General features: G+C 42.5%; 1 protein-coding gene across 14 annotated transcripts in view; it reads right to left on the reverse strand.

Moving 5' to 3' along the window:
• LOC124116029 (EF-hand calcium-binding domain-containing protein 4B-like) overlaps positions 1 to 16,926 on the reverse strand; it is a 108,568-nt gene that overhangs the window by 20,359 nt on the left and 71,283 nt on the right. For 13 of the 14 annotated variants that reach the window (XR_006858061.2, XR_006858059.2, XM_046477230.2 and 10 more), the window contains 5 exons: positions 7,161 to 7,251; positions 3,588 to 3,683; positions 3,032 to 3,103; positions 1,361 to 1,476; positions 139 to 240 (listed from right to left, as the gene is read on the reverse strand). Coding sequence is in view for 12 of the 14 variants with exons in the window: in XM_046477230.2 (XP_046333186.2) it covers positions 139 to 240; positions 1,361 to 1,476; positions 3,032 to 3,103; positions 3,588 to 3,683; positions 7,161 to 7,251 (477 nt within the window). In the remaining 2 variants the exon portion in view is untranslated. The remainder of the gene's footprint in view (positions 1 to 138; positions 241 to 1,360; positions 1,477 to 3,031; positions 3,104 to 3,587; positions 3,684 to 7,160; positions 7,252 to 16,926) is intronic. The other variant, XM_046477237.2, reaches the window with a different exon arrangement.

A 16,926-nucleotide genomic window follows, 5' to 3' on the forward strand; every position in this document is an offset into this window, starting at 1 on the left:
ACTATTATGCATAAAGTAGGGAATATAGTGTCATGTTAGTGCAAACACCTCTTCTATATTACGTTTTACATTTTCTAAATGTTACAAGATGAACTCTGATGAACTCTATACTAAAGCTTCTGCCACAAGAAAAATCACCTCCGGCTATCAGAAATAGGCTCATCATTTCCCTGGAGTCGTCTCCCCTTGCGTATAAGAGGATTACCTCCCCTTTGTTCTCTCAGTTCAAATCCTGAAAGTCTTTCAGAGAAAGAATGATATCAGCTGTCAGTAGGACTGAGGGATTTAGTGCCATTTTCAGCAATATTTCAGCCATATTCCGGGCATGGGAGATGAAGAATGAGCATACCCATGTCTGATTCCAACACAGGTCCACAGTGTGACCAGCAAACACTTTCCCCTACTGTCCGAAAAACAACAGGGAGGACCAAACCCAATAAAATAAACAGCAAATACCAATACAAAGCAAAATTTTCAAAATAAACCTAAACCTCAGTTTTCAAAATAAACCTAAACCTCAGTTTTCAAAATAAGCCCAAACCTCAGTTTTCAAAATAAACCTAAACCTCAGTTTTCAAAATAAACCTAAACCTCAGTTTTCAAAATAAGCCCAAACCTCGGTTTTCAAAATAAACCTAAACCTCAGTTTTCAAAATAAACCCAATCCTCAGTTTTCAAAATAAGCCCAAACCTCAGTTTTCAAAATAAACCTAAACCTCAGTTTTCAAAATGAACCCAAACCTCAGTTTTCAAAATGAACCCAAACCTCAGTTTTCAAAATAAACCAAAACCTCAGTTTAATAAAAAAACACTGAAAACTAAATTTGATGATGATAAAATTAAAAAGGAAAGGAGAAACTCAAGTTTAAAAATAGCAGAATATAACTCTAAAACATGAATCAGTCAATCATCAGTCAATCACTATCGCAAGTGACTCTCACCAGGCTACTGCCACTTGTGCTGTGTGATCAAAATGTTTCTACCCATACAACAGTTTTCTATATCTGAATTTCAGTTGTCACTTTTGACATATATGATTCTGAATAAACATCAAACGTCTTGTTACTCCCAGCCTTTTATAATACCGGTACATCTCACTACCCCTCCTGGGGGAAGCTGACCGTTATCACTATCATCAGTATAAAAACTACACACTCATTGGAAAAATATGTTTCCATGGTTACAGATATAATCCTGACTGTCAGCTAAGTTCAAAATCAATTTCAACAATGATTCCTTCAGTTATGATGCAAGCAGAGATACTGATCTGAAACTTGGGGATTGACTGATCCTTGACTTGAGACTAGGACTGTTTGATAAGAAAGGAAGGTGTATTGGAGACACATCCATCTGGGTCTACCTGGCTCTCTCCTTGGTGTGGTGCTTGTCTTGTTCCCGGAGCTGGTTGATGTACGTCTTGGACTCCTCCAGATTATCCTGGGAAGTCATCAGCAGCTCCTCAAGCCTCTCCTTGTCCTGGACCAGATGTATCACAATGCATCACAACGTATCACAATGTATCACAATGTATCACAATGCATCACAATGTATCACAATGCATCACAATGCAACACAATGCATCACAATGTATCACAATGCATCACAATGCATCACAATGCATCACAACGTATCACAATGCATCACAACGTATCACAACGTATCACAACGCATCACAATGCATCACAACGTATCACAACGTATCACAACGTATCACAATGCATCACAATGTATCACAACGTATCACAATGCATCACAATGCATCACAAGTGTGTATCACTACGTAACACAACACATCACAATGCATCGCAATGCAACACAATGCATCACAATGTATCACAATGCAACACAATGCATCACAATGCATCACAACGTATCACAATGCATCACAACGTATCACAACGCATCACAATGCATCACAAAGCATCACAATGTATCACAACTTATCACAGTGCATCACAACACATCACAATGCATAACAACGTATCACAATGCATCACAATGCATCGAAACACATCACAACGTATCACAATGCATCACAACGTACCACAACACATCACAACTCATCACAACAAATCACAAAGTACCACAACACATCACAACGCATCACAACGTATCACAACGTATCACTACGTAACACAACACATCACAACGAATCACAACGCATCACAACGCATCACAATGCATCCAAATGCATCTCAACGTATTACAGAGGGTAACATGGATAGAATGAAAGAATTACTACCTGTCAAATTACTTTGGTTTGTTTGTTGATTAATGCAGCACTCAGCATATATAAACACCATATGACGGTGGTCTGTAAATAATCGAGTCTTGGCCAGTCAATCCAGTGACTGACTTCATGAGCACCAATCTACGCAATTGGGATACGATGACATGCATCAACCAAGTGACATGATCACTTGATCCCGTTAGTCGCATCATATACCAGCATAGTCACCTCTTACGACAAGCATGGGTTGCTGAAGACAAAATCTAACCCAGATCTTTATAGGTCACAATGACTGTGGAAAATAAGTGATTTGTCAAAAAGAGGCTCCAAATCACAGTAACATGCCTCTGATTAACACGGATAAATATGTACAGGGCTTACCGTATTCGACGTAATAAGTGCCCAGGGCGTTCTCAAAATTAGAAATAGGGGTCTCTTATTAGAATAATAATTGGTAACTTTGGTGAAAAAACCAGAGTTGAAAGATCGTAAATTTCGCGGTTTATGCAGACAGCCTGAAATGTTTATATATACGACAGATATAGTTTTCCAGATTTTGATTGCCCATAATTAAGGGTGCATATAACACACGAGTGCGTATTATACACGAATAAATAAGTCTTGTGTACATTGATCAATCGGAAGGGGTGCTAATTGGGATTGTTCACTAGCCAATATATTAGCAAATATCACCGTGGGCACTTATTAGAGCGGGGCCATATTACGTCAAATAGGGTATTAGAATATTTGCGACTTTTTGGTTTCAGCTTGAATTGAGCTCCATTTACCAAGTTTACTCACATTCATCAACTTTTCATTTTCCTGCTTTGTCTCTGTCTCTGTCATATTGAGAACCTCCAGCTGGGATTCCATCTACGTCACAGAAAAACAAAATGCTCAGTGACTGATAGAAGCAGTAAATCAAACCATCAAAGCATTGCAATGGTCCATACTCTGATGGCAATGAGTCAATGACTGGTAAAATATCCACAGTTATCATTGATAGAGCACTACTCCATCGATAGCATTGATAGACATATTAAAGTATAAAAAATATTGCTAATCATTTTTCAATTATATTTAATCCAAAATGCACCTTGGTTCCACGAAGACATGGGTATGCATTCATTAAACAATTACAAATTCATAAACATATTGCAAGTGATTTCATGGCATTTGATTGGTTTGTTAAACACTGCTTAATGTGCAAGGGAATCTCAACATGATCCAGTTCTTAGAACCTGAATCAAACTGTCCAGTAGACAGGGGAAAAATCAATCAAATCTTCCATAGGTAGGTAGTGAACAGTATTTGAATATCATTGCTATGACAGAGGTGCCTGACATGGGCTGCCTACCTCCTGGTGTTTTTGGAGTAACTCCTGCAGCTGTCGGTCCTTCTCGAATATCTCCCTCTCCATCTCTTCACGAAGCTGTTTCTCCTTTGCCTTCTCCTACAAGGACAGATCACAGTGACAGGTCACCACCTCAGGTCATTAGGTCATCGCATCAGGTCACAAGGTCATCACATCAGGTCACCAAATACCGTACCAGGTCACCAAATACAGTACTAGGTCACCAAATACAGTACCAGGTCACCAAATACCGTACCAGGTCACCAAATACAGTACTAGGTCACCAAATACAGTACCGGGTCATCAAATACAGTACTAGGTCATCAAATACAGTACCCGGTCATCAAATACAGTACCCGGTTATCAAATACAGTACTAGGTCACCAAATACAGTACAAGGTCACCAAATACAGTACCCAGTCATCAAATACAGTAGCCGGTCATCAAATACAGTACAAGGTCACCAAATACAGTACCCGGTCATCAAATACAGTACTAGGTCACCAAATACAGTACCCGGTCACCAAATACAGTACTAGGTCACCAAATACAGTACCCGGTCACCAAATACCGTACCAGGTCACCAAATACAAAACCAGGTCACCAACTACAGTACCTGGTCATCAAATACAGTACAAGGTCACCAAATACAGTACCTGGTCATCAAATACAGTACCCGGTCACCAAATACAGTACCCGGTCACCAAATACAGTACCCAGTCACCAAATACAGTACCCGGTCATCAAATACAGTACACGGTCATCAAATACAGTACTAGGTCACCAAATACAGTACCTGGTTATCAAATACAGTACCCGGTCATCAAATACAGTACCCGGTTATCAAATACAGTACAAGGTCACCAAATACAGTACCCGGTCATCAAATACAGTACCAGGTCACCAAATACAGTACCCGGTCACCAAATACAGTACCCGGTTATCAAATACAGTACAAGGTCACCAAATACAGTACCCGGTCATCAAATACAGTACCAGGTCACCAAATACAGTACCCGGTCACCAAATACCGTACCAGGTCACCAAATACAGTACCCGGTCATCAAATACAGTACCCGGTTATCAAATACAGTACAAGGTCACCAAATACAGTACCCGGTCATCAAATACAGTACCAGGTCACCAAATACAGTACCCGGTCACCAAATACCGTACCAGGTCACCAAATACAGTACCCGGTCATCAAATACAGTACCAGATCATCAAATACAGTACCAGGTCACCAAATACAGAACCAGGTCATCAAATACAGTACCAGGTCACCAAATACAGAACCAGGTCATCAAATACAGAACCAGGTCATCAAATACAGAACCAGGTCACCAAATACAGTACCTGGTCACCAAATACCGTACCAGGTCATCAAATACAGTACCTGGTCACCAAATACAGTACCAGGTCATCAAATACAGAACCAGGTCATCAAATACAGAACCAGGTCATCAAATACAGTACCTGGTCATCAAATACAGTACCAGGTCATCAAATACAGTACCTGGTCACCAAATACAGTACCTGGTCACCAAATACAGTACCTGGTCATCAAATACAGTACCTGGTCATCAAATACAGTACCAGGTCATCAAATACAGTACCAGGTCACCAAATACAGTACCAGGTCATCAAATACAGTACCAGGTCATCAAATACAGAACCAGGTCATCAAATACAGTACCTGGTCATCAAATACAGTACCTGGTCATCAAATACAGTACCTGGTCATCAAATACAGTACCTGGTCATCAAATACAGTACCTGGTCATCAAATACAGTACCTGGTCACCAAATACAGTACCTGGTCATCAAATACAGTACCTGGTCATCAAATACAGTACCAGGTCATCAAATACAGTACCAGGTCACCAAATACAGTACCAGGTCATCAAATACAGTACCAGGTCATCAAATACAGTACCAGGTCATCAAATACAGAACCAGGTCATCAAATACAGTACCTGGTCATCAAATACAGTACCTGGTCATCAAATACAGTACCAGGTCACCAAATACAGTACCTGGTCATCAAATACAGTACCAGGTCATCAAATACAGTACCAGGTCATCAAATACAGTACCAGATCACCAAATACAGTACCCGGTCATCAAATACAGAACCAGATCACCAAATACAGTACCCGGTCATCAAATACAGAACCAGATCACCAAATACAGTACCAGGTCACCAAATACAGTACCAGGTCACCAAATACCGTACCAGGTCATCAAATACAGTACCAGGTCATCAAATACAGAACCAGGTCATCAAATACAGTACCCGGGCACCAAATACAGAACCAGGTCACCAAATACCGTACCAGGTCATCAAATACAGTACCAGGTCATCAAATACAGAACCAGGTCATCAAATACAGTACCCGGGCACCAAATACAGAACCAGGTCACCAAATACCGTACCAGGTCATCAAATACAGTACCAGGTCATCAAATACAGTACCAGGTCATCAAATACAGTACCAGGTCATCAAATACAGAACCAGGTCATCAAATACAGTACCTGGTCATCAAATACAGTACCTGGTCATCAAATACAGTACCAGGTCACCAAATACAGTACCTGGTCATCAAATACAGTACCAGGTCATCAAATACAGTACCAGGTCATCAAATACAGTACCAGATCACCAAATACAGTACCCGGTCATCAAATACAGAACCAGATCACCAAATACAGTACCCGGTCATCAAATACAGAACCAGATCACCAAATACAGTACCAGGTCACCAAATACAGTACCAGGTCACCAAATACCGTACCAGGTCATCAAATACAGTACCAGGTCATCAAATACAGAACCAGGTCATCAAATACAGTACCCGGGCACCAAATACAGAACCAGGTCACCAAATACCGTACCAGGTCATCAAATACAGTACCAGGTCATCAAATACAGAACCAGGTCATCAAATACAGAACCAGATCACCAAATACAGTACCCGGTCACCAAATACAGTACCAGGTCACCAAATACCGTACCAGGTCATCAAATACAGTACCAGGTCATCAAATACAGAACCAGGTCATCAAATACAGTACCCGGGCACCAAATACCGTACCAGGTCATCAAATACAGTACCAGGTCATCAAATACAGTACCCGGGCACCAAATACAGAACCAGGTCATCAAATACAGAACCAGATCAATATTTACAGATATATAGAGACATGCATGTGTGTGGCTACTTGTACCAGTCCAGACACACGGTTGTTTTATAGTGCTAGCCCACTGAGATACCATGCCGCAGTTTAACATGGATACCCCACTCAGTCACAGTATACTGACTCCGAGCTGACCAGTTCTTGTTTCATCCCACTTATGACGAGTGCCAGGCAGGGTAACAACAAATACCATCTTTCAACGTCTTTTGGTATGACATGGTCAGGAGATCAAAACACTGACCTTCCTCTCCCAAGGCATATGCTCTGTCCACTACAACATGAAGGTGAGATTATGCTGAACTTGATCATCTTTAAAAAGACCCAACAGAAGACCGAGGATGGATAATAAGTGCTTGGTCAATTTAACAAAAACATACCTCTTTCAGAATGCGATCTCTCTCCTGCTTTATCTGTGTCTCCATTTCTTCATACAGTTTTCTTACCTCTTCATCATGTGCATTAGTTTTGCTGAAACAAACACAAAAATTAGTTAGATATTTGACACCAAGACTGTAGACTATTTCCAATACATGTATTCCTTGCTTGCTTGCTTTTTGTTTAACGCTGCACTCAGCAATATGCCAGCTACATGACGGTCGGTCTGTAAATAATCGGGTCTGGGCCAGACAATCCAGCGGTTGATATCATGAGCATCAATCCACAGAATTGGGATACAACGACATGCATCAGCAAAGTCAGCGAGCCTGAACAGCCGCTCCTGTTAGTCGCCTCTTATGGGATCGGGTGGTCAGGCTCACTGACTTGGTTGATGCAAGTCATTGTATTCCTATTTCCACTCGAGGTCTTCCTATTTCCACAATAGGTCTTCCTATTCCAATATATGTATTCCTATTTCTACTCAAGGGCTTCCTATTTCCACTAGAGGTCTTCCTATTTCCACTACAGGTCTTCCTATTTCCACTAGAGGTCTTCCTATTTCCTCTCTAGGACTTCCTATTTCTACTCAAGGGCTTCCTATTTCCACTCTAGGTCTTCCTATTCCAATATATGTATTCCTATTTCCACTCTAGGTCTTCCTATTTCCTCTCTAGGTCTTCCTATTCAAATATATGTATTCCTATTTCTACTTGAGGGCTTCCTATTTCTACTAGAGGTCTTCCTATTTCCAATATCAAACAATAGTTATCATTGTGAATAATTCTAAGAATACCACCTCTATCACATCAGTGCCATAAATTCCTGTTTATGCTGAGAACCACACTATAAATTTTTATAAATTTTCAACAGACGTCCACTACACTGCCAATATATCCATAGTTGTGAGGGAAACCCTATCCCTTGCCAGAGGCGCCACTGCGCATGCGCAAGGCGGGAATCTAGTCACTTCTTTCAACCCATACTCTCATCAACTAGATGCAGATATTTGGGGAGGTGGGAGGGATTAATTCCTGATGTGATAGAGGTGGTATTCTTAGAATTATTCACAATGATAACTATTGTTTGATAATTCTTGTGAATACCTCACCTCTATCACATCAGTGCCAGTATACACCAGAGGGACCGGCGGGTTCTGGTATCTAGCATCCCATAGATATTTGGCTAGTGGAGTGGTAAAACCAAGGATTATATGCCAAAAGGGGTCTTAAACGGATGTGTCTAATAGTCTTCTTACAAGACTTAGACGTATATAATTTTCAAGGCGTCATGTGAAGGGTATATGTATATTCCCTTGTGATACTTAGACTTTTTGTGACGTCGCTTCCTGTGATGACGTCATCTGTGACGTCACTTCCGGTGTCACTATTCTCCCGTATCACTTATGACGTGGTTTACCGTTATGCCCTTTTGGATAGTGATATTTAACGTATCTTAACGTTTCTCCGGTGTGATGACTCCTATGACGTCACTTCCGGTGGTAATACATTAACCTTCCTATCATGTAGATTACCGTATATCACTTAATCCTTCGATCTCTGATTTCAGTGTTGACATTTGCCCTGTTTTACTAACTCAATAGCGCAGTCCAGTAACAAAGTACAACTTACCCTGAGTTCCTGAGGTACTTCTGAAATCTTCAACCCCCCCCTCCCCCCCCTCTCTTTTCCCTTTCCTGGAAGAGGGAGGGAACAGGTTACTTTATTTGGTAACTATCACCTGGGCGGCCACCAAAGGCCCCAGAGTGTATAGTCCATTTAGATCGGTCTGTATGTCTCGTAAGTAAAAGTTTGAAAAAGTGTTGTGGGACTTCCACTGGCAGCTGGCCACGATTTGTTCGATGGATGCAGTATTCCATGTGGCTAGGCTTGTTGCCAGTGCTCTGATTTCGTGGGGTCTGCAGCTACCCCAAATCGGAGTGGAGATTTGTGCCGTTTTATAGCTATCTGTGATAGCTGTTTTTAGCCATCCCGCTACAGTGCCCTTTGCGATGTCCTTTTCTGACGAGGGCTTGCAAGAGATAAATAGGCGTTTTCTCTGCTTTCTGTGGGGTTGAGTCGCTGTGATAAAATATCTCAAGGCTCTTATGGGGCAAAGCAATCTATCCGGGAAGTCCACACTTTTACTTAAGGCTGGAATTGTGTATTGCCGATGTCCGAGTGGGCCGAAGGTTGACGACTGGTTTTTGGCAATAAATTCAGGGAGCGATCTGAACGACACTGATTTCCATTCTTTGGTATGGGTTACAGTGGAGATGTCAATAGCGTGTAGTTCTGACACGCGAGCCGCCGTAGCCATGGCTAAGAGAAAAGCAGTTTTCTTGGAGACTGATAGTAATGTCGCACTACTCATGGGTTCATACGGTGCTTTCATCAATGCCGACAATACTATAGATAGATCCCATTTAGGAAAAGTATGTGGTACTTTTATATCTTCCAGGGCAAAAGACTTCATAAGTCGATTTAGTACTGGATGGGTACCTATAGATAGGCCATCGTGTTGTAATACTGATGACAGGGCTGATCTATATCCTTCGATAGTGCCGTGTCGTAATTTCTTGTCATTTCTGAGATGGAGCAAGAAATCGGCTACTATAGGTATCGTTATATCTCCATGTAACTGTTTTCCTCTTCTCCATTCGACGAACTTGTCCCATCTGTTATTGTATAATGCAGATGAGGTTGGTCTCCATGAGCTAGCCACTCTTCGTGCAGCTGATTCAGAGTAACCGGCTGCTTGCATCTTATGCGAGATAACTTCCAAGCGTGAAGATGGAGGTTGTCGAGGCGGCCGTAAAATATGTCCGTCTTTGGTTGTCTCAATAGGTCGGGACGTACTGGGAGTTTCAGAGGTACTTCTAGCAGCAGTTGTAGGAGTCTCGGAAACCAAGCCCTTTTTGGCCAGGCCGGGGCTATGAGGATTATGACACAGTCCGTTTCCTCTATTTTCCTCAGTACTCTGTCTAGGAGAGCCCATGGGGGAAATGCGTAAGCAAACATTCCCTTCCATTCCATGGAGAGCGCATCGACTTGGAGTGCTAGTGGGTCTGGTACCGGGCTGACATAGACTGGTAGTTTGTTGTTGAGACATGTGGCGAATAGATCTATGTTTGGACTGTCCCATACCTGGGTTATCCACTTGAACACCTCGGGATGTAGTGACCATTCTGTGGGTACTATCTTGTTCTTCCGGGATAGGTAATCTGCTAGTATATTTAGCTTGCCCGGAATACTTCGATCTTGCAACTCACTGAGTCTACCAAGGCATATAAACGTGTAACCTCCTTCAGTAAAGGCTGAGATCTTGTGCCTCCTTGGTGCTGTATGTAAGCGACCACGGTTGAGTTGTCTGTAGCTATCTTCACTGACGAGTGGTGTAGACGATCTAGCCAAGCTGTTAATGCTAGATATATTGCTCTCATTTCTAGACAATTGATGTGCAGCTCTTTGTCTTGGGAGGACCATTTCCCTTGAATGGTGACATCGTCCATATGAGCACCCCAACCCTCTCCTGATGCATCTGTGTAGAGTTGATGTAGTGGGGTGGGGTAGTTTAGTGGAATACCTGGCATGACATTTTGACGATCTAGCCACCAAAGGAGTTCTGAGATTCGAACTTCTGGGGGTTGGATTAGTGCTTCCAGCTCTAGGTTCTTGGTGGTGTTCATCCAAATCTGCAAGGACCGCAATTGTAGCCTGCCTCTGTAGGTTAGGTCTTGGATAGATGTGAGCGTGCCTAGGCAAGACATCCACCACCTTCTCGACTTGACGGGCTGATCGAGTGCACTCGTAATCATGTGCTGTACCCTTGCATATCTGTCCTCTGGGGGTGCGACTATGCCTTTGTCGAGAATAAATCTTGCGCCGATGTAGGTGATGGTCTGTGTGGGTACTAGCTCTGATTTTTGAGAGTGAACCAGGAAACCTAAATATGTGAGAAGTTGGATGAGACACACTGTGTTTAGACTGAGTTGTGATTTGTCCTGATCGACCGATAGGAAATCGTCTATATATCCGTGCAGCCTTATGAGCTTCATATGGGCGAACCCAATGACGGGATTGGTGATCCTGGTGAATAACCATGGGGCGATGGAAATGCCGAATGGTAGTACTCTGAACTGGTATCTCTGACCGTTGACAGCGAATCGTAGGTATCGACGATGGCTTGGATGGATGGGGACGTGAAGATATGCGTCTTGGAGATCTATGCTTATCATCCAATCTGCTTGTCTTAGGGAATTCTTTAACTTCTTTATAGATTCCATCTGAAATGTGGGTGGTTTTTCCAGGTAATCTTTGTTCAGAGTTTTTAGGTCTATTATTAATCTCATCTCTGAAGAATTCTTCTTCGGTACCAGAAAAACTGGGGAGTAGAATCCGAGGGTGGTGTCTGACTCCTCTAGGGTGCTGATAGCTCCTTTTGTGAGTAATTCTTGTATGGCCACTTCTGCTGCGATGAGCTTGGGTCCTGATAGCTGGAATCGGGGTCCGGTAGGATGAATGACTAGTTTTGGTCGTTTTAAGAAGTGAAGTTTGTAGCCTCTTCTTATTACTTCGATTAACCATGAGTCGTCTGTGATGGTCTCCCAGTTGTCTGCGTACTGCATAAGACGGCCCCCGACAGGCCCTGGGATAGGATGAGATTTGAACTTGGGAAGTCTTGAGTCGATGTTTGTAAGGTTGGCTAGTTCGACTGGATTTGGAATAGACTTGTCCTTGGTCTTCCGTAATGCTAAATCGTTGTCCGTAGGGCAGGCGAAGTCGGTAGGATCTGGATGGGTCTGTAGATTTATGGTGAAGTCATCTCCGGAGGGGGCCCCTACGGGAACTGCCTCTTCCTCTGCCAAGTCCTTTCTGTGAAGTGGGAAGATCAACTTTGGAGCTCTTGTACCTGGGTTGATACGATCTGTTTCTCTGTGTAGAGGCTCGAAAAGAATCCCGGTTGGGCTGTTCACGTCGGGGTCCAGGACTCCGTCGCTGGGGTCGAGTAGCCGCCGGTTGTCTCTGTAACTTGGATGCTAATGAGATGGTGGATTCCTGAAATCTCTGGTTAGTTGAAGAGATAATGGCTTCCTTCACCGACTTCAGTCTACCGTTGAAAATCTGCGATGACGTAATGGGCTGTGACATCATGGATCTCTTTAAGGGGTCTGGCATCACATGATGAACTTGCTGAAGTAAGTGTCTTCTTTACATGATCAAAAACTGCGATGACATCCATACTTGAGTTGATAGGAGGTCTTCCTGCATCTTCAGTATGTGGTCTAACGAGCTGTGGATAAATCCCGTCTTCTGACTAGTCATCTCCGTGGAAGTGTCTAAGGTAAGATCTTCGCTCTGGTTGCACGGTGGTATGACATGGCGAATACCAGCTGCTAACCAGTTGATGTAAGAACTGGTATTCATCATTTGTCTATTGACCCTATCTAAGCTCTTGATCTTGGACATATCAATGCGCATATTGGGGTTAGGTTTCTTAACCAGATCGAAGTAATCTTCATCAATGCTAGGCTGTAGTGAGAACGGATCATCATGTGTTTTGTAAGCAGATTTTATAAATACAGGCCTCAGTTTCGCACTAGGTCCCGCTGAACAATTCAATTGATTTTCAATTTTCTTGATGACGTCATCCAAATATGACGGAGGGGGAAGCGTATGGTATGGTTCGGTCCCTTTATCGGGTCCCTCATATCCTGCACGTTCAATCAAGGGTTTAACGGGTGTACAGTCCTGATCTGGTTTTAATGTGGGCATTAGTTCATAAAGTTCTGCTAAGATGTCTCTAAGGGAGTAATTGTTTGATCTAAAATCCTCCTCTATAGCAGTGTCCCCATAGCCTGAATGCTCCTGTGTAGATCGGCACCCCCTACTCTGGCTGTGCTGGGAGTGGGTCGTATGGCTGAGGGTATCGTAATCCCGGCCGTCTGATTTACGACAAGCTGTGCGAGAATCACGTGGTCTATAACTGTATGGTGATGTCATATTTCCCTCGCTTTCTTCGCCCGTACAACAGGACTGTGTGGCAGTATGAGAGGGTGCACGCTTAGGATTACTATCCTGATATGCACGAGCTTTGTCAGTGCGTCTATCATAGTGGCTTGACGGTGATTGGTGCGTATTTCTATGCATACTTCGGTGTGAAGACCGTGATTCACGGTGATCCCTATGGTATGCGTGGTAGGGAGAAGATCTATGAGATTCTCGGTCTCTTAGTATAATTCTCCTACTGTCCTCATAGTCTGATTCATCGTAACCTTGCTTTACATGTCTGCTGTATGAGGGTGTACTGCCATATTCAGCCTTAGATCTCTGTTTACTCTCTTGATCGATCCCTGATTGGCCAAGCCGAGTTTGATTAACTGATTCTTTTAGATCTGAGATTTCTCGAGACATAGATTGCATGCGTGTGTCAATCATAACAGACATAGAATTTGTTATTCTTTCCGTGAACTCATTTACGTTAAAGGGGGAACGCGGCAGAGGGTGAAAGTCGTTAGTTTCTGTCCAAACTCGACGATCGACCGTACCAGACGTTGCCGGATGCAAGTTAGAGGTACTTTCTGATTAACCGGTAACATGCATCTGCTCCTCAACATTATAGGGAGAGTGGGATGAGCGACGTGATCTCTTCTCCTCATAAGGTGAGATGGCACCCTCGCGCGACACTCGCTTGTCACCCACGTGATTAATTTTTGCCGCCTCGGGCTTAATCACTTGTTTTCTTGATGTAGATGCTCTAGTGACTTTCTTAAAATCGGGATTTTTGATCCATGCCTTGGAGAGCTTGTCAAATTTTTCTTTTTACAGATGCTCGCAATAACTGCACCTTGACTTCTGTGTACAGCTGCCTTTCTTGCATGCGAGACATCTAGGGTGAGGATCCCCCGGAGCTTGGTGTTGTCCACAGCCCGAACAGACAGGTGTCTGCTTATGAGATGAAGATCTCATCCCACAACACCTTTCTTAACTGATTACTTACTAGAGACTCCGATCTTCTATACCCCCGTTCTGCTTGTAGAACTGCTCTTTGCTTGTAATCTATGAAGCTTGAGATGATCTAATGCTTGTAGTGTGGAACGCAATCACGTGTTCGGATGTGCAACAAAAAAATTTTCCTTGTTGTCATCAGGACACACAGGAAAGAAGTGACTAGATTCCCGCCTTGCGCATGCGCAGTGGCGCCTCTGGCAAGGGATAGGGTTTCCCTCACAACTATGGATATATTGGCAGTGTAGTGGACGTCTGTTGAAAATTTATAAAAATTTATAGTGTGGTTCTCAGCATAAACAGGAATTTATGGCACTGATGTGATAGAGGTGAGGTATTCACAAGAATTATATGTATTCCTATTTCCACTCTAGGTCTTCCTATTTCTACTAGAGGACTTCCTATTTCCAATATATGTATTCCTATTTCCACTCTAGGTCTTCCTATTTCCTCTCTAGGACTTCCTATTCAAATATATGTATTCCTATTTCCACTCTAGGTCTTCCTATTCCAATATATGTATTCCTATTTCCACTCTAGGTCTTCCTATTTCCTCTCTAGGACTTCCTATTTCCAATATATGTATTCCTATTTCCACTCTAGGTCTTCCTATTCAAATATATGTATTCCTATTTCTACTTTAGGTCTTCCTATTTCCACTCTAGGTCTTCCTATTCCAATATATGTATTCCTATTTCCACTCTAGGTCTTCCTATTTCCTCTCTAGGACTTCCTATTCAAATATATGTATTCCTATTTCTACTCTAGGTCTTCCTATTCAAATATATGTATTCCTATTTCTACTTTAGGTCTTCCTATTTCCAATATATGTATTCCTATTTCCATTCTAGGTCTTCCTATTTCCATCCTAGGTCTTCCTATTTCCACTAGTGGTCTTCCTATTCCAAGATATGTATTCCAATTTCCACTCTAGGTCTTTCTATTTCCATCCTAGGTCTCCCTATTTCCAATCCAAGAGTTCTAATTTTAACTTTGTCAAAAACTGAGATATCTTCTCTGTGTGAAACAGTATATTAATACATCAACTGCAAGACCGATAAACATCATAGAATTTTAAGTTGGCAGAACAACAAACACAGTGTTTTGCATAATAAGGACAGCTTGCCAACAGGCCCAAACAAATCCCATTTGCATATCAAACACAGACACAAAGCATATCATATCACAGCTAATGTAACTTAACCTCCAAAACCATGGCTAATGTGAAGACATGATTACAAGTTAAGTATCTGTGTACTTACCAATACTACACTTAAATACAGAAGCGTAATCATCTTCAGACTGCCTCCTCTCAAACCCCCACAGCATGGTCGAAGGTCAAGACACAGGAAATATGAATGGTATCTCCCGACAGAGGGTGTCGTCGCTGGCGTGTGATTCACGACATGGTTGTGCTCTGCTGTGTACATACCTCGGAGCCAGTTATGTCAATACTGGGCTTGGTAAACTAGACTGATATAGTGTCTCCTAATGTTGCTGGAAACACTGATCAGGTCAGTGTCATTAATTCAGAGTCCTACATGCCAAGCAATTAAACTGATCGAATGATAATTCAACCCTGGTGAGTACGGGTCCCAAATTGTTGTACGGGGCTGTTTAGTTATATGACCAGGCTAGGCTAGGCTACCAAGTCAGATGGTCAGACAACTAACTCAGGTGGCTAGGCTACAAAGTCAGGTGGTCAGACAACTAACTCAGGTGGCTAGGCTACAAAGTCAGGTGGTCAGACAACTAACTCAGGTGTCTAGGCTACAAAGTCAGATGGCCAGACAACTAACTCAGGTGGCTAGGCTACCAAGTCAGATGGTCAGACAACTAACTCAGGTGGCTAGGCTACAAGGTCAGGTGGTCAGACAACTAACTCAGGTGGCTGGGCTACCAAGTCAGATGGTCAGACAACTAACTCAGGTGGCTAGGCTACCAAGTCAGGTGGTCAGACAACTAACTCAGGCGGCTAGGCTACAAGGTCAGGTGGTCAGACAACTAACTCAGGTAGCTAGGCTACAAAGTCAGGTGGTCAGACAACTAACTCAGGTGGCTAGGCTACCAAGTCAGGTGGTCAGACAACTAACTCAGGCGGCTAGGCTACCAAGTCAGATGGTCAGACAACTAACTCAGGCGGCCACTACTGAACCAGGTGGGCAGGCTACTAATTCGGGTGGTCAGGCTCTATGGCATGTTTGATTGTGCATCTTCATGACCTGATAGCTTTTATCTTTGCTCAGGCTTTCAGTCACTAGTTTGTCTAGACTCAGTTATATACAGGCTGCCATGATAAAGCTGGAACATCACTGAACATTGAACATCCTCCACTTAACATACATGTATATTATTGTTGCTGCATGAAAGAGATGTCATGCGTCTTCCACATAGTAACACACTTGGGGTAACAGAGCGTCATTAGCTGACAATATTCATACTTAATTTGCTAAAGTCATAATCATCGCAACTTAGGCATTTATCAGCCATTTTTCCTATTTAATGGTAACCCCATAATATGATAACTACAATATCAGCGGTAGAAACTAACAGTTTTAGTCCACTAGTCCTTATAATGATAGCATATAGCAAAACCTTTAAAATGTCAAAATTCTACTAGTCCTTAGGATACCTTTACTATTGGGCAGTTTGGCAAGGACTATAGGACTAGTGCCAATTTCTAACCCTGAATATTCATTTTTCTTGAATTTGACAGGAAAAATAAAGAAATGTATATTTTCAACACAATTTGGGGTTTTCA

Source organism: Haliotis rufescens, unplaced genomic scaffold (assembly GCF_023055435.1).
Source record: "Haliotis rufescens isolate VD_foot unplaced genomic scaffold, xgHalRufe1.0.p SCAF_6, whole genome shotgun sequence".
In the NCBI taxonomy this organism is placed as follows: Eukaryota; Metazoa; Mollusca; class Gastropoda; order Lepetellida; family Haliotidae; genus Haliotis; species Haliotis rufescens.